The sequence below is a fragment of the Pelophylax lessonae genome, assembly GCF_965119305.1.
Source record: "Pelophylax lessonae genome assembly, chromosome: 1".
Classification (NCBI taxonomy): domain Eukaryota; kingdom Metazoa; phylum Chordata; class Amphibia; order Anura; family Ranidae; genus Pelophylax; species Pelophylax lessonae.
In genome coordinates this window covers 364,127,296-364,154,413 of record NC_138768.1, presented here as the reverse complement: position 1 = coordinate 364,154,413, position 27,118 = coordinate 364,127,296, and the positions used below count along the sequence as shown (strand labels likewise).

General features: G+C 38.3%; 1 protein-coding gene across 2 annotated transcripts in view; it reads left to right on the top strand.

The window, feature by feature from the left end:
* RORB (RAR related orphan receptor B) overlaps positions 1 to 27,118 on the top strand; it is a 322,474-nt gene that overhangs the window by 232,086 nt on the left and 63,270 nt on the right. For both annotated transcript variants that reach the window (XM_082260581.1, XM_082260580.1), the window contains one exon: positions 7,561 to 7,646. In XM_082260581.1, the coding sequence (XP_082116707.1) occupies positions 7,561 to 7,646 (86 nt within the window). The remainder of the gene's footprint in view (positions 1 to 7,560; positions 7,647 to 27,118) is intronic.

The following is a 27,118-nucleotide window of genomic DNA, read 5'->3' as shown; positions in this document are numbered from 1 at the left end:
ATTATTAGGTCAGTTAGCTAAAACTGGAATCCAAGTGTAAGGTGAAGACAGGTGGGTTGAATCAGCCTCTAACTTCTTATATTTTGCATTTTTGATACCTTTTGCATGTTCTTAAGGAGTGGACAGTTGTATCAAAGTGAGATACAGAGGTGAGAGAGTGATGGAAAATCTAGTTCAAGGGACTACTTCAAACTGAACTCCAGGCTAGCAGCCAAATAAATAGATGTGCCCTCTCTCTGCCCCCATTATGCTGACTGTAGAGTAACTGAACAGCCACAGGGTGATGAGGCCAACTCTCTGCTCACTCTTCCCCCTAACAGCATGTTTCTTGTCAGCATATTTGCATGCAACACACCAGATTGGCTTCTTGTCCTGCCCTTTCCTCTCACAGTCTGAGTGCTGCTGTAAAGGAAATTGCAAAAGGCGAATGCCATGTCAAATTCAAGAGCTTAGTTTCAATTTTACAAAAATACAATTCATGATTTATTAATAAATGAAGAGACAATTAATGTGTGTATTTTATATCTGCTTGGAATTCAGCATTAAAGCATTACGAAAGTTTGATTTTTATATATTTATATATATTATTAAAATAACAAACTTGTTATACTTACCTGCTTTGTGCAGTGGTATTGCTCAGAGCGGCTCTGATCTTTCTCTTCCCGGGTCCCCGGAAAGGATTTTGGCTCCTCCTCTTCTTTTTGTGTCCCCATAGCAAGCAGTTTCCTATGGGGACAAACGGTGCGTGCTCGCTCCCGAACTGCTTACCTTTATTAAGCATAAACCGCCGAGTTATTGCTTATAACATTTTAACTGTTTGCAGTACAAGTGAGAATTGTGCCTTGAATGGCTGATCTAACTGATATTGCTTACTTGAAAACAGAGACAGGTAAATGATGAATTTTAGTGATGGGACTGCTGCCTGTTTGAGCAGTACATTAGGAATTGTATCGCCTTTTGAAATTGATGTCTGCTTGAGGGGTTTATTGATTGAAAAGGACACTCAACCTTAGCTCTCACATTCAAGTACCCAGTACTGCATGTACGTCATGTATACGGTGGTATAAGCATGTCTTGTTTCTTTTTGTCTGAGTGTATTGAAAGAGCTCAGTCATCATTGCTCAAACAGCAGCAGCTTATATAAACACTAGGTAATGCTGCTGGAGATTACATGCTGGATACTGGATCTGATGAGCTCAAATATAAGATGGGCTGCGCAGTATAATATTTGGGATTAGAATCCTAATCTCTTTAGGGAAAGTGTGCAGTATCAGCAGAACAAACATACCGCTCTGTGCAGAAAACTAGAAATTGTTTCCTTTGACCAATTTTAAACAAGTTTTTAGTATGAATTTTAGCTTAAAGAGGGAGATTTTATGGTAAAATGGACAAAACAAAGCAGAATTCTCTTATATATAAATGTTGTCAATGTCTTTGCATGTATTCTACTTGCTCATTTTCTTTGCAGTAATTAGCTCAAACACTTATTTTCTTGACTCAAAAAAGATTGGTAGGATTATTGACTTGGTTGGGCATGTTTGTTTTTATATATATATATATATATATATATATATATATATATATATATATATATATATGTGTGTGTGTGTGTGTGTGTGTGTGTGTGTGCGCGTGTCTGTTTGTTATTGGAACATTAGGTTCTTAGCTCCTCCACACGCAGGGCCAAAGGTCATTGATAAAGCACTGCAGAGAATTTATGGAAAATAAAAAATAAAATATATTAATTAGGATTTTTTGTCATTCACAAAGTGCATTTAAAACTGCACAGCAGAGATGTAGTTACCTTGTATTATTGAGTCTAGTCTTCAGCAGTCATATTTACAAATCCTTACCTTCAGGGAGCATTGTAAGAATTATGCTTGGTCGGGCATGATATGTTCTTCCCTCTGCTACCTGTGTCCCTGGAGTGGTGGATGGCTCTTTACTCTGCTTTTGGCATGAAAGATTAACATGCAAGAGAGGGCCTCTGTACAATCTGACCATTCCCCTTTAGGCAGTACATGCAGGCCTGTTCTCTCAGCTATTACCAGTATCTTGGCAAATCAGGAAAAGGTTTGAGTACAACATATGCGCCGCTTCGAAAAATTTAAACAACAGATAGCTTACTTACTTGCTCATGCAAACTGAGAATATTTTATGCAATACCAGGAGTTGTTTTTTGGTAATAATAATATTACATTAAGAGAATATATATAAAGGACATTACTATCCATACATTTATATAAAAAGTAAGAAATCAGTTGCAGAATGTGTATGTATGCAGAAGGCCTCAGAAAGATGGATGTCCTGTCGCCATTTTACTGTAGACCTATATATCATGATTAAGCATGTTATATACTTAAAAATATATACTTAAGAAAAAACGATATACTTAAGAAGAACTATTTACTGCTTGCCAAAGGTCCAGTCAAACTTTAAACAAATTTCAATTATTTTTAAAACAGAATGATTTGCAGTTAGGGTTTCCCTATTTACAAAGGTTAACGATAAACAATAGGCAGAAATAAAAGACTTAAATTAATGTAGCTCTGTAATCAAATACATCAGCTGGATTTACACAGTTCCATGGACCTGGTAAGGCACATGTGTAAGTGTAAATAGGCCCATAGTTTCAACTTGTCTTCCACACTAAACTACAACACATAACTGTGAACCAGAGTGGGCTTTCTAACTGAAAGTCATTTTCATGCTGCAAAAGGTAAGACCTTTGCTACATTGCAACAGAAAAACATGACTGAGCTCCATTAAAACAGCCATTGCAATAGAACCCACTGCATTGCAACAGCTAAATTTTGGTTTAGTCTGATGGCGCACAGAAAAGGAAATAAAACATACCTTACTCCTAGCTGCTTGCAGTGGGGTGGGGTGACGCAACCACAAGAGTTATCTTTGTCATATTCCCACAGTTCAGCTTTAAGCCCCGGTTCACACTTGTGCGTGTGCGGGGTTCGCATGTAATGTCAGAGCGCACTGCTCTGACATTACATGCGATCGGCTGTGCGGTGCGAGTTTAGCCATACAGTTTGTATGGCTAAATTCGCACCGCAGCCGCACCAAACTCGCACAGGGACCCTTTTAGGCAGCCGCATCAGGATCGGATCGCACAGTGGTTCACACTTGTGCGATCCGATCCTGTGCGAACTGCACGATCGCACTGCGATATGCGATCAAACTGGGGGTGTCGTTAAGATTACATTGACACCCCCAGCGTATCGCATATGGCAGTGTGAACTGCCGGGGGTGCGTGTGCGATGCGGGAACAGGCTGCGGATTCGCAGCCTTCCCACACTCGCATAAGTGTGAACCGGACCTAAATGCGAGCTGTGTAGGTATCTAAATTTAACCTGGTATCAGTCTGGTTTTTGTATAGCAGGGTTAGAGTGTGAAAGTAAGAAGCAGCACAAAGAGCCAATCAATTCATGTGCTGAACAAGATGACATCTGATAGGAAGAGTGAGTAGAGTGACAGAAAGAAGAGCTCATCACTGTGCTACTTCTCATTTCACTATCCAGTCATAAGCTTGGGTGGGTCCGACTTGTGCTCAGAAGAAATTAACTGATTAATGCTGGCTATCAGACTGAGGTATCTATTGGCAGAAAAAACTGACATAGACAAAGGCTTTTTATAAAACCATAAAGAATCAATTGGTTTGAGCAACAGCTTGTCAACATAAGCAACTTCTTCACTGAATTTGTTTTCACAGTAGCTCATTTGCTCTTCAATGCTTGGGATATGTTTCAATTATAATCCCTTACATGCTTTTCTATTGCTTTAGCTTTACTTTTTCATTATCCTATCCTGTGTGTTCTCTCTCATTATATCTCATATTCATTCTCCTGACAGCATTGCAATGCCATAACCTTAGAACTTGAGTCATCTCTGATTTATGGGGGCATCCATGTGTGTCTGTCTATGCCAGGCTCTCCTTTATAAGGCTAGATTAGAGGTGTTCAACCTCTGTCAGCTCGTAGGACACATTTACATATAACACGTCTATGCGCAACGACATTATAGTACCTTTAATTTATAGATGCACCAAGCTAAAGCCACACCATATTTAATTATTAGCACTCCAATGCATAATGAAATAAATGTAATTATACTTCCTAAAAAGCTGTACGAAGCCAAAAGAAAAAATGGCAAGTATATGGAAGAAACGTATTTATATAGAGTATACTGTACACGCGCAATATTTGCTGTATTGCTATACACACACACACACCGTATCATAGTTCACATGTTCAAGGAGTATATTTTAGTACTGATCACTTCATGACATAAATTACATTGACACTTTGAGCAAACCTACTGCCCTTTAGAACAAGTAGTCACTTGACTGTGAGCTCTTTTAAAGCATTGCCAGTTCAGCTTTGTTACATGCAAGTTTTTTTCATTGTATCAAAATGCCCCTGAGAAGTAGCAATCCACTCTGTGTAAAAAATAGCACTCAAATGACATGTTTTATTTATACTGTTAAGAATAATAATCAGAACCAGTCACAGATGACCTTATGCACGAATCTCAGTATTTAAGCTTACATTTTTAACTTGGGATATTTGTATTTATATACATATATTTCTATTTGTCTTCTACATTGTAATTGAGCTTTTTTTGTTTACCCTTGGGTTAGGAGGTAAGCGGGCACCTGACATTTGCTGGCCTGTTAACTGTGTCAGACCTCACATACTATCAGCAAATATCTGAATGTACATAACAGCAGCAAATTCCAGAGTCTTTTAGTTTTTTCAATTCTAGTCCTATCTGCTATTTATAAAATGTTTTGCACCAGTGTGACAGTGTATTTGGGTAAAGAGTTGTCAGGACAGCTACTGGCATGATTTAGGAGATTTCTCACTTCACTATTCAAGTTGAAGATTCAGAGTTAGGCCAATAAAATAAAGCTATATATGTCTAGTTTAAATCTTTCGTCGGAAAGCCTACACAGTTAAAACCAAATATTTAAGTACACCTATTCATGGCTGGTTCTTTATAATAAAATTATATACAATATATCTCCTCCCCTTAGTTATTGATTATGTCATGTGTGTAATGGTATATGTAGGTGACAAAGTCACAAAAGCCCTGGATGCATTGGCCTACAGCCAGAGACTACCCTTGCCCCACTTCCCACTGCTTATAATGTTCAGAGAACCAGTGGTGTCCACTTGCACTTGTCTGTTTTGCTTAGCACAGGTTAAAATGTCTGAGGAAAATGTATTCCTATAAGGACTCTCTCAGATGGGCATTTGGGACCCTTCCTCTGATCTGAGTCACTGTCTGAATCCACCTCGGAGATGAATGCAGGCAGCACAGTGGATGCACATGCAGAGGTTATATGGACACAACTGAATATCAATGATGAATAACCTGAGCATAAATATATATATATATATATATATATATATATATATATATATATATACACAAACATTTGGAAGAAAATTCTTATCAGTACATTTGATGACTTGATCTTGATGGTGTATCTTATGCAATAAAAGCCTGTCTGCTCACAGTTTTTGAAAATATGTTTAGTTACACTTTAAACCCCAACCAACTCAAAGGATTTTAGCAACCTCCCAGCTGTCCCTCATACCCCTCTCTAACTAACCATTGGTATGAAAAAAAAAAAACTATTTAAATGCCTATTTAATTTACCCAAAGCCATGTTCACATGACAATCCTGTCTTCTTCTGTTTGCTTCCTGGGGTTCTTCCTCAGGTGTCTACATCACAGCCTGCGTGGTGTGGACTTCTCTTGTTGATGGAAGTGACACTACCAGCTACCAGGTCCTATCTCATATGCTCCAAAGGCAGGAGAACTAATTGGGGCAGCGGGGAGAGCAGTGCCCCTAGAACATAACCTGCAGGGAGAAATGTCTGGTCCCCGGGGCATGAAACTAGCTTGGCTCATGGAATAAACTGTGATGCATTACACAGTAATTAATATTTTGTTTTTTTGTGGGGAATATTTTGTGAGATAAAAACATTTCACCTATATTAGTTTTGATTTTGAGCACAAAAGATTTATAGAAAGTGATTTTTTTTTCACTGTTTTGTGCTGTGTTATTTGTTTCTTCAAAAGTGATCGCATGGTGATGAACAGCTGCAAATAATCTAGCAATATATACATAGCGCAGGGAGGACGTTTGGTTATACTGTATATATATTACACAGTAGGATGGCTTAGAAAGAGGTGCTTGATATCAAGACTGAGGAGTAAGGCTGGCCATACTTTACACAATTTTCTTATCCAATTTTCCTTTAGATTTACCGAAACTATATAATATGAGGTCAAATGTAAACACTTTCAATGTGTATGCAATCAGGAATTCCCTTGCACTACATAGTTAAAGGTAAATCTAAAGAACATTGAATAAGAAAATTGTATAGTGTATGGCCAGCCTTAGTTACCTGATGCACAATGCACTGCTTAAATTTCATATTTGTCAAGAGTTGAGCTTTAAGAATCATGGGCCTTTATTTATTACAAATCATGCAACCCTTTATTTATTACAAAATATAAAGTTATACAAGGGTTTTCAGTCTCTGCTAGGAAAACAAATGATTTCAATTGACTGGCTGTTTGCGTTGTTTGTATATGCACACCTCACATGCTGTTTTTTGATATTTTCTAAACAAAACTAATATGTGTTAGGGATGGAGTTCCATGTTGTCTTTCCTCTGGCAGGGTGCAGGCAAAAAAGTAAGCGGAATTGTTGACAGCATGGTTGAAGACCACTGAAAATGTTGCAATCCTGCACGATTACACATGCATTGTGAAGGAAATGTTAGAGACTGTGACTCTCATTAACACTGCAAAGGAAACTTGGTACTGAGAGTGTTAGTTACAGTAATTCAAGATGTTTCTAGGAAAGCAATAGCTTCTTTTCACCTTGTACAATTAATAACAGGAGTTTTCAGTTACACGTCCCTGCAATTGTCCTGCTTTGACACAAAGCATAAATGCCTCTCAGGCAAGAACACAATCGCTATGTTCTAGTATCCATACGGGTGCAATCCGCAGACAGAATGCAAGGATTCTGTTGTGAGGTAGAACTCTATAATACACCATCACATTGTTCAAAGTGAAATAATCCCTCCTGATTATAATACAGGGAAGATGAATTGGACACTGATTGCATTATTGTAAGCGCTGTTTGTTTTCCTTTCCAATGACTGTTATTAGGAAAAACAAGTAAATAATAGCGTAAACTATTTTACTCATATAAACATTCGCCCACAGAGCAAAGCATTAACATCAAAAATACACATCAAGTTGCATTACATGTTTACTTTAATTGCAAAGGGATTAGGAAAATATTTGTGCTGGGTCTTAGAGCAGGCAAATATTGGATATTGCTATTAAATTATGTATTTGAAGAGGAGCTTAAAACTAAGATCCCTTTGCCACTTCAAAATAATAAATGTTGCATTTGCTTTTTAATCATCTAACTCTGCTGCTTTAGTCATTGACCAAGGATAGGGGAAGCTAAATAAGAAAATGCTCTGTCAGCTGAGCTGTCTCTTCTCTATTTTTCAGCACAAATTGAAGTGATACCATGCAAAATTTGTGGAGATAAATCTTCAGGAATTCACTACGGTGTCATCACTTGTGAAGGCTGCAAGGTAAGAGGAGAAACTGGAGAAGGAATCATAGATGGATAGTAATGAAAAGTATTATTTGCTACTACTTTTACTGTTTCTTATAATAATGATAGTCATAATCATCACATAGCATCATGTTTATAAAGGGAAAAGCTTGCTGCATTTTATTTAGCAAATGTAATCTTTGGCTACAGAAGGTAAGTTGAGGCCGCTCCCCCCCCATACCCCAGAGTTCGTCATGGCCTCACTGACCAAACAGGATTGTGGACCAAGTGGAGGCTTGCCAGGCCTTAGCTTGAGGAAACAAAGTGCCAAGTATTCCTCAACACATTGTAAAATGAGTACTTATGTATAGTTATTGTTATGTTGAGAAAGTGGTGTTCTGATATAATTTGTTTTGGGGATGTTTATTACACTTACATTCAGGAGTGCTGTAAAGACATTAATAGATTTCCTGTCACTTCATGTCCGAATAAAAAGAAGTGACGAAATTTCCCCAACAGAACATAGAAGGCAATAACAACCTGACAGGGGTCCAGCTCTAGCCAAAAAAAAAATGGGAGCATTAAAAGTGGATCTAATTTCCAAAATACTTACCTCTGGTTAAACATTCCAATCCATACATACTTCTGCTTCAACAATCCAATGCCTGCGAGGTCCCTCGCGGGTTCTAGCATCTTCTCCTCCACTTCTTCTGTGTGTCGGTCTTTGGCCAACTTGTTTGTTTGGTGCAGGGTGATCTCACGCCTGCACATGCACAGGAGTGCTGTCATCTCAACACACAGGCACTGTGACAGAGCCGTGCATACACAGCTCAGTATACATTCAAAAGAAGACTGTGAGGAGGCAGATAGTTTATTGTATTGCAAAAGAGAGTGTATCTTCTGCAATAAAGAGCCTGCCTGCTCCCAGTTTTTTCTTTTTAGACTTTTGTTTTTCAATTGACATAGAGCTGCCCAATTGTAGGTGACCAGACTTGATCTGTTCGAATTGCAGATCAAGCAGACACAGTAGACATACTCAGAGATACAGTCCTACTACAAATACTACAAACACCCCATGCTTAATATCATTTGGCCTTGAAAGTCAGATGCTTGACTGGTTAAATCACACCTGGAAGTGAAAACATGTAGTAGAGCTGTGACAGGTATCACCAGCTGTTTTTAATATAATATTTGTTGGAAACCTTTCAAAGCCATCTGTCAGGTAGCGTGAGTAGACAGTTCTTTATTATAAGAGCTCTTGTGCACGATATCTGTTGCCACTCACACTGGTAATTCTGCTATTGGTATCACTAAGAAACAACTGTCACTTTACCTAGATATAATGGACAGTTGCACCTAGGGGGATTGTTACCAGTGGCAAAATTGCCAGTTTGAGTGACAGCTGTTTATCTTGTATAAAGGCTTTCAGATCAGCAGTAATGGAGCTCATCTTGTTTGTTAAGCAATCAAGGGAGTAACCCCACTGGGAAAGGTGAGTGGACTTTTTGCAATGCTGCCCCTAGTGAGTTTTGTCCAGGGGCAGAATCACAAGTGTGGCACCGGCCTTAGGAGAAAAAAATGGGCTTGCCTTGAGCCTTCCAGTACTCAAGTGGCCACCTTTAGAATACAGTAAAGGGTAGGAGTGCATTTGTGCAGATGCATATTAATGCTAGCACATCATAAATACATCCTCATTATGTTCCACCTTTTTTCAAGGAGGGGAGGGGGGGTACATGTAATTCTGCTGTAGAAATCCTCTGCTTTATCAACAGTGAGCAGACTAAAGCTTCTACAAGAATAGCAGACAGGCCACAGGGAAAGAATACGGTACATTCTGATATGGTACAATAAAATCCAATATGCATATGTGAAATGTGATTAGTTTGGGTCATTTACCTGTATATGAACTATGAAGTAAGATGATTTGCACAACCAAATTAGGATTTAACAGTTATATTTAAACAAGTTGACTAGACTAGATCATTACTATGTGTTATATTCTATCACTATAATTGGTCATTATAGTAAAAATCCCATGCATCGTGTTTATGTAATGTTGCCCATATGACCCAATCTCTGTGGCAACAAGCACTTCTTTCTCTCAGAAATGCTTATTATTGCACACACCTTAAACCCACCCTTCTTGATTATCTCAAGGGAAGCTCAAATCAGCCACTCTCTTGCAATAATCAGCAAGGTGCCCTTGCCATCACTAACTGGAATTTGTGAAAGTAATAGGTGCAGTTTTTTCCCTGTGGAGACATAAAACGTGATGGAAAGATTATTTGAGTCTGTGACTTATTAGCATTTTTCCCCTTTTCTCTACAAAATGTCTGTGCACTAGTCTTTAAAATAAATATGTCATGTGAAAACCATGAAGGTTGCCACTGCTAAGCTCTCCCAAAATATAATTTTACTGGCTGTTTCCTGACTCTGTCAACTTTGAATCACTGACAGTGCAAGAATGCACATAAGGGCTTCTGATGGTTTTTCAAGCTTCCTGATCCACATACTTGTTCAGGACTGTGTTTGAAAGTATCGCAGTGGGGCAACAAAACAGCCAACTAGCAGTTGTTGAAGGGCAAAACGTGTGGAAATTTACCAGATGAGAACACAAACTGGAAAGCCTCCCTCCCTTGTTGCAAAACTAAAAAAGAAATTCTCTGAAAATAAACAAGTGTTCGCAGTGCCAAGAATGATATGTGTGTGTGTATATGGGGGGGGGGGGGGTATAGGTATAGAGATGCCAAGGTTCTGAATGTGATTGTTACACTGTACAGAGTGAAAAGGCTTTGAGAGTAAAGCATTTTTTATTTAAACCGAAAGAAGAAAAATCAAAACAGCATGTTTACTGGATTGGTGAGACTGAGCATTAAGTGGGCAAGGGGTCCAGATTGGGAAGATATGTGAACAGAGTACCCTGTGTGTGTGTTCTCCACCCTTGTCCCTTCATTTCACTGGGAGGAGATGAAGACTACAATGGCAAATAATGGAAGACTGAGTTTCCCTGAGGCGAACAGGCTGGTGACCATGAACATGGAAGATAGACAGCTCCAGCCCCAGCTGTATTCCCAAGTAATGCTTTGTGTCCTCTTCCGTGTTGTCGGAGTCCCACAATGCACTGCACCGGCCCCGCTCATCACTCCCGGTGCAGGCGGGCATTCCTGCACAGCTTCTGGGCATGCCCAGAAGCTTTTTAGCAGTGAATGCCGCACCTGCACCGGAAGTGATGAGCGGGGCCGGTGCAGGCGCATTGATTCCTGGGAGCGATGACGTTCAGTTCCCAGGAATCATCGCAAACCGGAAGTGACGGCGGGGCCACGGCCGCAGAGGGAGGAAGTGGAAGGAACATGTGAGATACTGTAATTCAATAAAGGAGATAATGAGGAAGTGGTAATGTGGCACCTGTGAGAGTCAATGCTATCTACAGTGAGGCATGGTGGGGGATCTTAAATGTGTTTTTGGTATACGGCTTAAAGACATTCAGTTTAATGTTTATATTTTTGCTCACTAGACTACTAATATATGTTAATAAAAAGACAATGAGTCACTCCTAAATTTCACTATTTTTAAATAGAGCCACAGATATCAGTCCTTTGAATATTTGCTTATCTAAAGGTGTCCTGTAACTGTGACATCATGCCTACAAAACCTCTAAATTAAAAGAGCTACTTTGCTATTAAATAGCAATGCAAATCAATTGATTTAGTAAGATTAAAGATTTCGAAAGATTAAAGGCAAAGGGCTATGCGATAGAAGTATGCACAACATTCTAGAAAATTGCTTCTCAGTAGGAATGAGGTAAAGATAAGTCAAGGAATTACTTGAAAACTTAAAATGAAATTCACAAGTCACAATTTATTAATAATTTGTATGATATTGGACATTTTTTCAGAAGTGACAGTAAAATAAAATTAGTTCAACAGCATTTGTTTTTTAAGGGTCAGTTCACGCCTTGTTTACAGTTGGCTCAGTTCATACCTGTGCAGTGTGGTGGTGTGCACTGAAAGTAGTTTGATATGTAGTACTTTTTAAGCTCAGCATGGTGCAATGCAGTCCACCACATCACACTGCACTGCGACCACACACCAACAGCTGCAATATAGCGCAGCTGAATGGGCCATAACATATCACAATGTAAAAGAATGTATGATATGGGGATGCTGGCGCACCATAACCATGATGGCCTGCAGCTTAATATTGCTTTGTACAAGCAGAAGAAAACAGAATCTACCAGGTGCTTACCACACTGTCCACTAAATGCTCTGTCACACTGTTGAATACATTAGCATTGTGTACCTGTTTAATGTTTGTGCCCTGCATCTAAACAGATACATTATGCCACCTGACATGGACCTTCAGTTTTAACTTTGACCAGGGCTATAGCACTTTCATTGCACTCCCTTATGCTTATGCTCTCTTTCACTATAAAAACTGGTGTGTGCTGAAAAAGCATATTTTGCTTTAAAAAAACTAATGATTATTCTCTTGACACAAGAACCCTGCGGTATCTCATCCTAATTGGCACAGTTCAAGATATATCAGTCACCAATGTGATAGACTATGCCATGAGATCAGCCCTCCTTCTTTCTCCTCCAAGTACTTTCCTCCCATGCACAAGGTATCTTACTATTGTGCAGAAATTCTAACCTCAACCTACACCACTCCAAAGACAAAAGAGCTAAATTGCTTCATCAACCCCCTGCCTATAATGATGAACCCCTATTCCTTTCCACTTTATCCCAGTCCGCCATGGTCTAACCTATGTATAGTAGGAAATGTATCTCTTAAGGCAAGACTATGCTCATTTTTGGCACCCCCATCAAATGTTTTCCTGTAATGAGCACAGTTTTCTCCCATGCGCCCTCCTCCATCTGTTCAGTGTATATATTTAATAGTCTGCCTATGACCTGATCTCTCACTAGGCTGTTACTAGTCTATTAATGACACAGCCCTGAAAGAATATTTTACTCTAAACTCTAGATAGTGTAACTTTGCAGCTCACTGTCTGGGAAACATACAACACCATCAGAGGCCTTTTGATCCAGGAGGCAACACCAAGAAAGCTCTCAACTTGAAGCACACTGTAAAGCTCTCAAAACCCAATTCAAGCAGTTCCTGATCACAGACTCCCAGACATTGCATAATAATACCAAATAAGACTTGGACTTGGCACTGTCTCAACATGCCCAAAAGGAAATGGCCCAACCATAAATATTACTTGAAAGAGAACAAAGCAGACAGCATGCTAGCTAAATACCTTTGACAACCCATTTGTCCTATATACTGATAAAACTTAAGACATCAGACTCCTCCCTAACTAGCAAACCACTTAAAATCAATGAAAATTTTCAAAAAAACATGTCAGCTATCTATTCAAAACAGCAACCTTTTAATCCGAACAAAGCTAACCACCTACTCGAACACATATCCCTATCAGGTATTCCCTGCTATTTTTGAATGGAAAACTAAATCACCTTTCCAGGAGTCCCAGATGCCAAAAAGTCATTGAAGCCTAACAAACAACCCAGCTCTAATGGCTTCTTTTACATAAACTATAAAAAAGTTAATAGAAATCCCTAGTCTAAAACTTACCTCGCCATTGACCATGATACTCAATGGTGACTCTTTCACCCCTGACACCCTTACTGTAGCGGTAGATATGATACTGAAGCCCATTACAGAACATGCCAACTACAACCTCATATTACCACCAAACCTAGATACTAATATGTTAGCAAACTTTTTAGCTATTAGACTTAACCATGACCTGTGCACTCTCATATCAGTGTCCTAGGCTGCCAGGCCAAGGACTGCATCATAAGGCTCAGGCACCTTTATATATCTCTAAATCTAGATAAATAGCTTCCAAGCTACTCTCTTTAGAAATCAGAAAACCTAGGATTCTATATTTTGTGTAAATTGGACTTCCGGGAACATTTTGTCACTTGGGTCCAAGCCATTTACCACACACCACAACCATTTATCAAATATGCAGGCTCCACTATGTTCCCTTTCCTCACTGGCATTCAACAGGGCTTCCCCCTCTCACACCTCTTATGACATTAATATAGATTGAAATAATAATATTACAGATAGGTTTTAAATTAATTGGCCAGTGGTATGGGCAAAAGCGGCATCAGTTGATTGGCATCTTAGACCTGATTTCACATTTAGCTGATAGTGAGTCTCTGACATGATGCTGTAGATTTGTGGCTGTAGATAAAATAATTCAACAATCACCTCACAAGCCAGCAAAGAATCCTAACAGGCCTTCAGCATTGAGGGAGAAGTTTTTACAAAAGGAAGCTCCACACTTTCTGGAACCACCACTCATTATCTTCTATATCAGGGAAAATATATTTCCTCTCTTATAAGATTCAAATTATTATTTAGGGAGATGATAATTATTCCTTCCCATAGTATGCACCAAAGGCTGCATGCAAATGCAGAATGGCATGTCCTATCCTTACAGAACCATATAAGGAATGACTAAACCATTTTTTGATGCTGTGTACAGTAGCCTTGTTGTGTTTGGATTTGCTGCAGTCAGGATGATGCACTGGTGTTAGAAATCCTATCTCTAACCCAGCTATCAGAACTGGTTTGTACATATAACCTAATGCCACTTCAAGAGGAAAGAACAATGTAATTCATGCACAATGTGTTGGAAAAAACACTCATAAAATGCATTTCTGTTTTTCTCCCTTTTTATTTTTTAGCAAATAGCTAGTATAATACTAAGTCATATTATTTTATTATAAATTTTACTTCTCTACATATTTCTATGCACTGTCTGCCAGGTGGCCTTCTGTGTTCTACGCTAAAATTGCATAACTTTTTGAGAGATTGATGCATTACATTACTAGTACCTGTAAGCTCAGTTGTAAATTTACTGCTAATCTTTGTGAGATTGCATCATGTGACTGCTCTTTCAGATTCTCTTTAACTGGTTGGCTGACAGATAATTAGATGGCCAACCTGATTGCATGCAGATTAGTGTCAATGTGGAAGCTATCATATCTGCTTTAGACAGGGACAGATCTTATTGTCAGCAAAAAGGATTTTTTGTATGTGTGTATGGTTGCCTCGCAGACCAACAAGCTACCCTTAGCTACCCTTAGTCTTGTTGTTTGTAGGCAGAGGGAAAAGTAAGAGTTCACAAGTATTCCAGCTCACAGGATAGTTTAGGGAATCTCATAATCACCTAGCTGCTACACAATCCAGAGAGTGAACCAGATTTTTCCAAGAATTTTATTTTCCCTTGTGTCAGGTTAGCTAGGTTTTGATAGATAGTGATGGCTGGCAGTATTGCAGACTGTGATAACTATTTCATTGTTTTACCTTCCCAAGGCAATCTTTCACCTCATTCCTCCTCCCCCAAACAAGGATTGTATTTCAGTTAACTAAGTTGCTGTGGACATGATCTCTTGACACCTCTACAATTACCCCTTTCAGAAAACATCTAATACCTTATCTCCTGGATTGGACATGTAGTTGCAATTGACTGCAAAATGACCTTCCTCCCCAAGCTCCTGTACCTTTTTTGGGGTTCTCCTGATCTTGTTTTTTTCACAAAACCTACATATATGCCAAAGCAAAACCCTGAAAGCTTAGTGACTCCCAAAACCTAGGATTGCTTCTCAAGTTCTTTACAAAAACCAAACTAAAAGGTGGTTTGGGGTTTTCACACTTGGTTAGCTATTAGTTCACAGCTTGAGCATTAGTTTGCTCAATTTCTCTTCTCTCCCATACATCCAAAGTCTACCTTTGGGTGAGCCTCCAGCTTCCACCCCACTGTATACAACATCTAACCAACCCTGTTACAAAATACTTCCTGAAGATCTATTGTCACCCCACCTGCCCCTTAGTACACTCTGGGGCAACCCTGCCTTCTTTCAAAGCCTAGACTCCCCACAGTGCTTACAGTGGTTTTACTCCTTAAACATTCAAAAGATCTCTTTAAGAATTATTGCATTATGCATTATTTGCAAATAAAAAATCTACACTATGTCCTAACTTCAAAACACCCCACATCTCTGCTCATAATAACCCCCTTTAAGACAATCTGTAGTTATGACCTGTGTACAATTACATCTATATACCCCTCTAATATTTTATTGCTTTCTCTAGTCCTCCTATCCACATCTAGTGGAAAGACAAGTGGTTGGTTATCTTTAAGCTCTTGATTAGCATCTCTTCTTCTGAAAGAAACTATAAACTCATGATGTATTGGCTCCAACAGGTATAACCTGAACACTGCTGGGGTACTGTTTCAAGAACTGTCCCAAAACTGTAACAATCTTCACATCTGGTGGAGATGTTCTCTAGGCAAACGGGTTTGGTGCTTTATATATTGCATCATCTCCACCTTACTCGGCCATTCTCTTGAAATGAACCCATGGAAATCCCTCTTAAACAAAGAGCCACTCAACTACACTAAAAATGAAACTGGCCTGCTAATCCATGTCTTCATAGCCATGAAACAGCCCATTGCTAAATATGTGTATAAAGAGCAAGTGCAGCGCTATAAAACTATTGCAAAAATAATAATAATAATAATAATAATAATAATTCAAATCAAAGTAAAAAAGTATTAAATAATCCCAACATTGCAAGTATTCAATTATTGTCCACATATTTCCCATGTAGAAATCTAATAAAGTCCATTTAAAGTAAATGGTGAAAAGCCAAAATGTTGGGGGGGGGGGGGGTTAATGTTGCATGTCACAAGTCGGATCAGTTTAGACAGCTCTTATAGGGAACCATTGATTTTTACATGTCATGCCTTAACAATATAACCTTGTTGAATGTTATCCAACTATCTGTAAATATGCACCTGATTTGCATGTTTGTGGTGCCTTTTGTTGCTCTTTTTCTAACTTATATTGAGCAAATGTACTAGTAAACAATTTAGTAAAAAAGAAAAGAATGCATGATACTTATATAATATACCTATTTATAGGCTAAAAATTAGCATAAGTAAAAACATTGATTATCTAGAATGTTCTCACATTACTTCTACTATCCACCCATAGTTAAAAAGGGAGGCAGGTGAGCATAGCATGATCCCACCAGCACCAGAAATGGATGGCTTTGAGTTTTTAAATTGTTCATTAAAAGCTAGTCAAATACGTTACCTTCTGATTATCAATACACTAAAAATTCACAAACAACTGTGTAGCATGCCTAAGAAAAACATTCATCTAGTTTATAATTAAGCATATCTAACATATTAAATGTAAGCAAAATCTGACAGTGTGTGGTCAACTCAAGAAAGATTTTTAAATAAAATATTTTTTTTTTAAGTGTGGTCAAGCTATGGACTTTCAAATATTTAGAAATTCTTAAAGTGTTGAATTATATCTGATAATAAAGGAGTGAAGAGATTGCACACACCACCACAATTGCAAAGTAATCACTCACCCTGCGCTCTAGTTTTCACAGAGATATAAATATATACACATATAAGACCTTTACGGTCTCAGCTGCTGTTATATTCAAGAAAATTATGACAAAGGTGTAATAGAAAATCTAAAAGATTATAGATGAATCCACAACACTAACAACGCTAATGAATAAGTCTGCTGATGTCAAGGTGACTCCCATGTGGGAGGACTGATGACAAACAGAAATTAATGCAGTTTTCAATCACAAGACGGTTTCAGTAAGTGACAGTCCAAATGTCAGGGAAAGGGTGTGAAGGATTTCTTATTCATCCACCATAAATCCACCAATCACCGGTGCTCCCCCCTCTCTCCTGGAACTCACCAGATCAATGATCAAACAACTCCCTCAGAGTATACTCCGATCACCATGTGGACGTCTCCAACAACCGCAAGATCGAAACTCCATATACACCTTATTAGCCTTCATATATTACTCCATTCATGTTAGCATGTAAATGAAGAGTAGGGGCACATAGTGTAATTCCGCAACTTTAATATATAAAATCTGACACATACAGCCCCACTCCCCTCAAGATGTCTACTTACAGCAATTAATAGAAATGAAAGTATTCAATAAGACATGCACGCTCCATGACACATCACCCGATCTAACCCGTATTTGCCAGGAGACCGTAGCGTGGCCAAGCGTGACACTGGTATGAGGCGACCGCGCACACACGCCCTGACGTTTCGTCGATAAGACTTCCTCTGAGAGTGTGTGTGCGTGGCGCGGTCGGCCGATATTTACCATCCATACGGCGCAGGCGCACTCGGCACCGTCGCCGTGACCTGGAAGTGAGCGGGACACGCTCACTTCCGCTTTCCTGACGTCACTGCCTGTGATTGGACTTCCGCCCGGACATTGACCCCACTAATAATACATATCTACTTCTGGCCCTTCCCACGAATGTCCCCACATTAAAAAGGACCCGGACAGCAGCGCGGACCACATATATATGGTCAATGCTTTCTTTTAACCCTGATGTACAGCATCCATGTATTTATTCGAATGCCCATCATTTTACATGTTAATAAAAAACTTGGTCATACACCATATTCGTTATTCTAAACGTTAAAAACACATCAAATTAACTGATCATAGGAAATGCATCATATACAGAATACATTTAGCTGATAAGAGCATTGGATAAAATTCTGCATATATATATAAAAATATAAAAATACTTAAAATTACAAAAAATTAATGATCCCACATATATTAAATGCATACATATATCAATAAATAAATGCATACCACAGGATATATCTCAATCTACATTAATATATTAGAATCCATTACCATAAATATACGATTTTAATATTCTCTAAAAACCACTAAAATATCAAAAAGGACATCAAGAACCAGCTGGATAAGAAATAATTGGAATAAAAAGACTACCAATAGAAAACTTCAACACATGATTAATAATTACTGATAAAACAATTGATATCTAAATCAATGTTCAAACCTTTGGGATGTAAAGATTCTGTAAGGTAGATCCAGTGTGTTTCGCGTTTGGAAAGTTTGCGAACTCTGTTGGATCCTCTCCAAACTGGATCCACCCTTTCCACCCCCCAAAATTTAAGATGTGTGGGATCACTATTGTGATAATTACGAAAATGCAGGGATACATTGTGATCCTTAAAACCTTTCCGGATGTTTGCAATATGCTCCAACACTCTGATGGCAATGGTACCTTTAGTTCTTCCAATATATATCAGATTACATGCACATTGTAAACAGTACACAACACGTGTACTGTTACATGTTATTAAATCTTTGATCTCAAAGCATTGTCCATTGGAAGAAGACGTAAACATTGTAAAATTCCTCACGTGTGTATGCACCTGTCTGCATGTTTTGCATTTTCTGCATGTGAAAAAACCTACGGTCTTATCCCAAAACATAGTTGGTTTAGTGGGGGATCCAACACTTTTTTCACCACTTGATCTCCAAAAGTGGGCCCTCTTATGTATATAAACGAAGGGTTCTCAGGTAACACCCCACTTAGAACCTTGTCCATGCATAACACAGGCCAATGCTTTTTAAAAATCTGCTCCACATCCTGATATTGTGCATTATATTGAGTTATAAAACTCCATTCATGCACACGTGTGGGCTGTCTCACTGTATCCCTCAAACACTCGTTTTGAGAAAGACTCCCTACTTCAGCAATGGTTGTGTCTAGTTTATTAATTTTGTACCCTTTTTCCACAAACTTTTGTTTTAAAACTTGGGCCTGGGTTTCAAAGTCATCATCCGTGGTACAGTTTCTCCTTACTCGGAGAAACTGTCCCCTCTGAATGTTGGACAACCATTTGTGGTGATGAAATCCTTCACACCCTTTCCCTGACATTTGGACTGTCACTTACTGAAACCGTCTTGTGATTGAAAACTGCATTAATTTCTGTTTGTCATCAGTCCTCCCACATGGGAGTCACCTTGACATCAGCAGACTTATTCATTAGCGCTGTTAGTGTTGTGGATTCATCTATAATCTTTTAGATTGTCTATTACACCTTTGTCATAGTTGAATTACCAATCACAGCCCATTTGTACCATGGGATTAGCTGTGGCCAATCACAACTAATCACAACAATACACACTGAATACACACTTTCATTCGTAAACATGTTTGCTTATAACAGTGAAATTAACTGCTATTAGCAATCATAGTGTATAAAAAAAATAAATAAATCTTGATCACTTCCCCAGAGTAGTACAGTGCTACTATGGTAACACTGTTTTGTTCTGGTCACAGTATGTAAAAAAAAAAAAGAATCTAAATAATTAAAAAAATATAATTCAACTTTTTTTTTTCCTTACATACTGTCACAGGCAGTGTCCCTTGTCACTGCCACCATTATTTATAAGATGGCACTTTGCCATAAATGTATGAAGAAAGATGTTTTTTTTTTTTTTGCAAACTTTATAACAGAAAAAAATGTCTTCTTTTTTTCACAATATTCAGCCATTTTTCATTTATGTAGCAAAAAATATAAACCCCAGCTGTCATTAAATGCCAACAAAAGAAAGCTCTATTTGTGTGAAAAAAATATAAAAAAATAATAAAAATAATAACAGTGGTGCATGACCACACTATTGTTATTCAAAGTGTGACAGTGCTGAATGCTGAAAAATGGCCTGGGCAGGAAAGGGGTAAAAGTGTGCGGTATAGAAGTGGTTAAAGTACACAACAGATGCATAAAGTCCTTGTCTAAGTAGCCAACCCAGCATTACTTGCTCCCTCTTTCAGCAGAAACCTTGCCGCATTCTCACTTTCTAATCTATATTGTAAACACAGAACAGGAGCTCTGGGGGGGGGGTAGGGTTTCTAAGGGCCTGTTATGCAATAATTTCTTAGTCATCACTTCTATGGCTATTGGTGTACTTGCTGGCTCTCCAACAGAGTTCAAAGTGGGTGTACTCTCTGACTGTTCAACAGTGGTTGAGTTGGGGGAGTACACTCAGTATGGGAAGTAAACACATATATCCTTCCTGAAAGAGGGAGGCTGAAAAAACAATAACGAAAACTCTGATAGACAAGGCCATTAGCAACACACAGCTGACAGAGACATCTAAGGCTGCTCTCGCTGGTGGCTGACTGTGTAACCCCAGGTACCATTATGTCCTCAGTAGCCACCTCAACTTTAGGACTAGGGACTGGCATGGAGCTCTACTGAGAAACAAATTGATTAACTGACTCCAATCGGCCTTCTGTAATTTATTAACTATTTATTGTCCCAATACATTTATTGACCCTCAGCCATTTTAATAATACTTTAATAGTCCCACTAACTAGGGGGCAATATTTACCTTTTTTTTGTAGACTTGAAAAGAGTAAAAATGTATCATGTTTTTATTATTTCTCTTGACCCCATAGAGAGAGTAGCTGTCACTGGCACAGGAAGTCAGTGGCGATAACCTGATAAAGGGTGTTTTGGTGCAGTCTGTGTCCCCACTGGGATGCTTTCAATCACTGAAAGTAAGAGGAAATCTCTACAGCGGGGCACACACTGAAAATAATATCCTGACCTAAAGGTTCTACCCTCAAATGAAAAAAAAATTGCTGGAGTTATGCTTTAGCTGTTAGAGGGTTAGCTAGATCACAAGTCTAGATGAACAGAATTAGAAATATTTTGGGAGGTTAGACTGTTTGCCTAGATTTGAGTTCTAAGTTTACTTTAACTTCAATTAATTTCTTATTCGATCATCAGTGATGTTTAACAGCCGAGAAAACATTACAGTAGTTGTTATCCATAACAACATATCAGATAACTGCTGTCATGCATAATCTCTTTTAACCAAATGACTGCTATAAAATGTAAATTAATTTATCTATACATTCCCATAAAAGTGTATATACATTATATTACCAAAAGTATTGGGAGGCCTGCCTTTACATGCACATTAACTTTAATGGCATCCCAGTCTTAGTCCGTAGGGTTCAATATTGACTTGGCCCACCCTTTGCAGCTATAACAGCTTAAAATTTAGTGGGAAGGCTGTCCACAAGGTTAAGGAGTGTGTCTATGGGAATGTTTGACCATTCTTTCAAAAACGCATTTGTGAGGTCAAGCACTGATGTGGACCAGAAGGCCTGGCTCATAGTCTCCACTCTAATTCATCCCAAAAGTGTTCTGTCGGGTTGAGGTCGGACAGTCCTTTAGGGTGGAGGCAGGCCAGTTAAGTTCCTCCACCCTAAACTCACTCATCTATGTCTTTATGGACCTTGTTTGTGCACTGTGCGCAGTCATGTTGGAACATTAAGGGCCAACCCCAAAGTTGGGAGCATGAAATTGTCATAAATGTCTTGGTATGCTGACACCTTAAGAGTTCCCTTCACTGGAACTAAGGTGCCAAGCCTAACCCCTGAAAAACATCCCAATACCATAATTCCCCCCTCCACCAAATGGTTTGGACCAGTGAACAAAGCAAGGTCCATCAAGACATGGATGAGCGAGTTTGGGGTGGATGACTGCTGGAGGAGCAGAGACTGCGAGCCAGGCCTTCTCATCCACATAAGTGCCTGACCTCACAAATGCACTTCTGGAAGAATGATCAAACATTCCCATGGAAACACTCTTAAATAAACCTGTTGGACAGCCTTCCCAGAAGAGTTGAAGCTGTTATAGCTGCAAAGGGTGGGCCAACTTAATATTGAACCCTACGGACTAAGACTGGGATGCCATTAAAGTTTGTGTGTGTAAAGGCAGTTGTCCCAATACTTTTGGTAATATAGTGTACATATATGTACATACTTCTCCTTTGCTCTCCTGATGCACTGCTGCAGCCCCTTATAATGCCTATCCATGTATGACATTTACAAAGCCAAAACTTGCTTAGGGCTATGAGAACTACTGCAACATGGGGTACAGGGAAGTGTAACACAATTCCTCATAACCAGAAGTATTCAAAAAGTATCCAAAAAGTATAGCTGCTGACCTTTAATAAATACACACTCACCTGTCTCATGATCCAGCGATGTGGCCGCCAGAAGCCTCTGTTCTCTCCCTCTCCTCTCCCCCCGGCGCCAACATCACTAGTGTGCGCACCTGGCTGTGACTGCTTCACAGCTGGGTGCGTACTGCGCATGCACGAGCCACGCTGTGTGTCTTCAATGAAGAGCAATCTTCTGGGACCTGTGATACTAGGGAAATATAAAATGATAGTCTAATATAACATCTGTTTAATCCACTGGTAGGTGTATAAGTGTTCATCAGTTGAATTTCAAATAAGGCTCATTGCAAAAGCCTGGGGAACAAGCATGTGGCACTGAAATGTCCAATACTGCAGTTTTGACATTCACATGTTACAAACACTGGAAGAAATTCAGAAAGAAAACAAGAACAAGAAGTGAATATGTCAGCCTTTGTAAAGGTTAAAAAACATTTGACCTGTTAACCAGCAAACATTTTCTGTGTGCTACTGTGATTCAAGGCACATTCAATAAGGATGTTGATTTCTTTAGGTTAAGAGCAAAGCCCCGATCTTTGAGCTTAGCCCATTTCCTTCACCCTACCATAGTGACACATCACTGTTTATTAAAAGGGATAGTTTGATAACCCATAGGGCCTGTGTTGACAGGGTTTTGTCCACTTCAAATGGATTTTGCATTTGTTTTCCTAAGTCCTGGTAGCAGGTCAAGTGCAGGTCAGATGGAGGTCAATAGCAGGCTGAACACACCTATAAATGGATTCTAAATGAACGCAGAAGTGCTCTATACCCATCATCACAGAACCTTAATGGCAGTCTGCCTGGGATTACAGGGGCACACAAAAGATGTACTAGCTGGCATCATATGGTGTATTTTTTTTTAGAAAGAACTATTAATTTAAAAAAAATTACAGGTTGATGGATTCACCCTAAATATTGTGGATTTGTGCATGAGCTCAGTATCAGAACAACAGGGTGCTTATATTTTGTATTGACAAAATAAACTATTGTAGAATTGATGGAGGATATTAAGACACTTGTTACCCATCTATCCCCATTAAGATTTGTATTTGTTTTCATTCCTTCTGTTTAGATCCATTTGAAGATTAGATGTGAGCATCATTTGCTATGTAAACCCTACAGTTAGGTTCTCTATTTTACTTTTAACAAAATCTAGGACAGGTTTTGTTCACTTGGTTTAGCCTGATTCAGAACTCTCATAATAGTTCTTTCCCCAGTGTGTCATCTGTATGCTCTTTTTGCATCACTACCTAATTGCCGAAATCATACATTAGGGGTGCAGTACAAAACATAGCCTTATTTACCCTTCACAAAGCTACATGCTGTAGGCTGCTCCAGCAGAGCCATAGTAGTATCACAATAAAAGTCAATGACACACTTTTCAGAAGTAAACTCCTTTTAATCAGGGTAACATAAAGTATTAAAGCTAACAAGCAAAGCCTTGTAATTGGGAGAGAGGGAAAACAAACAGTACCACTTAAACTGATGGCGTACTAAGAAACAATCTGTAAAATAGCTTTATAAACAAACAGAAATAAGTTAGAATCTGTTATAGTGGTTATAAATGCAAGTGTGCTTGAATACCAGGCAAATACAGAACGATGTGTAATAAGCTTTAATACACTATAAATAAATGTCAAACCTAAATTCTCGTTATATTGCTTCCTTACTGTAAATGAATTCTTATCAAGTGGAAATATATATCATTGTTGAATTTATTTCTTAATTGATACGTTTTAAAACCATATTTCATTGGGACGGCAGGAATAATGTTACCATAAATAGCAACTGTAGCAGTATTGTTACATCCAGGAGGTCTAAAAAGAGAGAAGAAGGTAAAGAAAGGTCAATACATAAAAATTAGAACTTGATTAACATACAGAAATAAAACATGTGTGAGATTTGATTAGAAAGCAGGTGCCTCTGATGCTCAAATATTGTAATATGTTGGAAATTCTCATGTGAGATGTATGCCAGTCATTCCTTAGGGGAGGGATACTGTAAACCACATGTATCTTCCTGTTGTATGAGTTAGAAAAAATGTAAGTGTGAGGGATTCTTGTTTTCTTAGTTTTTCTATAAGTTTCTTATGTAATATTATATATATATATATATATATATATATATATATATATATATATATATATATATGTATATATATATATGTATACATATATATAATCCTTATAATGTATCCATTGTGAGAAGTGTTTAGGCATGCCATGTCTATTTTGAGAGCAATAAAGTCTTTATCAATGCTGTTTATATTGACGGAGCACCATTAAATACAGTGATGAATGTCAAGTAAAAGACTCAAAGTTAGCATAAAAAAAGTTCTACCTGGTGGACAGTACGGTAAGTTCTTGCCACATTAGCGTTGCAGCAATGTGGCCACTGTTTTATATTTGTAAAGTGCAGTATTTATGTACTGTATGTGGGTTTGTATATTTTCCACAGCTGAGCATCACTCTCCATCCAGCATCCAGGCTCTAAAAAAGGCCGTTCTTGAAGAATAGAAAAAGATAGATGTTGCAATTTCCTATCAACTTGTTCTTTCCATGCCTAGAAGACTTGGTGCTGTCCTTACAAATCATAGAGTTCATACAAAACACTAGATGTAGTAGTTTTTGTTGTGGGGTGTATTCATTTTTGCATCAACTAATTTAGGTAAAACTGAAGATTTTGTAATCTAAGTTATATTATTAACCTTACTTTCATGTAATGAGTTTTGTCAAAATTTTGGGAAATGTTCTTGTGTTCATTGAAATATTCATTACAATCTTTATTTTCAAAGATTTTAATGAATATTTATTTTACAGTGACGTTCATCACTGTATTTATGGTGCTCCATCAATATAAAGAGCATCGATAAAGACTTTATTGTTCCCATATTAGACATGGTATGCCTAAACACTTCTCCCTATGGATACATTATAGGGATTATTGTGTATATGAAATAATGATAGCATTTGTTGAAAAGGTGCAACATGCATTCTGCAAATAGTTTACTAAAAGAAACTGCCAAGCCAAACTGAAAAAACACCTGTGAATATAGCACATTTTCAACAAATATTATGTGTATATATTATCACACTGCCAGGGAAAATGATAATCACTTGCATATTAAGTGTTTGTGTGTGTATGTGCAGACTGTATTCAAGGGCTAGGACGCTAATATTTATTAAAATCTTTACTACCTGCACAGAAGATTCTTTGTATTTGTTTAGAAGCCCTCTCTGTCTCATATATACAGGTGCAGCTCATAAAATTTGAATATCATAAAAAAGTTCATTTATTTCCGTAATTCAATTCAAAAAGTGAAACTCATATATTTTATATAGATGTTTTACACACAGAGGGATATAGTCCAAGCATTTCTTTCTTTTCATGTTAATGATTATGGCTTACAGCTAGTGACAACCCAAAATTCAGTATCTCAGAAAACTAGAATATTACATAAATATACATAATACAGAAATGTTGGCTTACTGAAAAGTATGTCCACGTACAGTATAGTATGCACTCAATACTTGGTCGGGGCTCCTTTTTCATGAATTACTGCATCAATGTGGCGTGGCATGGAGGTGATCAGCCTGTGGCACTGCTGAGGTGTTATGGAAACCCAGGTTGCTTTAAAAGCAGCCTTCAGGTTATCTGCATTGTTGAGTCTGGTGTCTCATCTTCCTCTTGACAATACCCCACAGATTCTCACAGTCTGTGATGATTTGTGAAACCCTGGCATCTGCTGGTTTTGGTCCACTGTGTTTTATCAAGTCCAAAGTCAATGCAGCCCTCCATCAGGAAGCTCGTCTTTCTGAGGTAGACGAGCTTGTGCCTCGTCAAAACGTTGATTAAACTGTCATTGTGCATTCACCTTTTAAGACCCATGAGTGCCGCTCTCTTTTTTGGTTCATATGCGCTACAGTCTCTGCTGTGCACCCGGGCCCATTTTTTATCTCTGATTTGTGCGCGGTGGCAGCCATCAGATATTGTATAATTATATATATAATGCTGGCAGCACTCATATGTCTATTTCCCAAGATATAAGTTATGCCCCATACACACGTGCAGATTATCTGCAGACATTTGTCTGCAGACTTACCTTTTCTATGTAGTGCAAGGGCCTGCCGGATTGCATACAAATTGAAAGTGTTTAGGTTTGACCTCATATTATATGGTTTTGGTAAGTCTGCAGACAAAAGTCTGCAGATAATCTGCACGTGTGTATGGGGCATAAGACTTAGGTTTAGACGGGGATTACTAGATATAGATGAACACAAACAAGTTTGCTAATTGTTTTTTTTTTTTTTTTCATAACATTATTTTATTTTTTTCTTGTATTATCTCAGAGAAAGAAATCTAAATACAATAAAAAAACAAAGTATAAGTGGGAACAGGATGTTTTTTGTTCAAAGGCTTTACTGAGAAATGAACAAGACAAGATTACATCTATTTCAGGACATGGGCTGGTTTACAACAGTATATCCAGGTAGAGAGAAACAAATATAGACAGGTGGAACTTTGACACTAATTCGGATTGGTATGACCCTGTAATACATTATTAAAATCAAGAACTAGTCGCTGTTTCTTCCTTGTACCAGG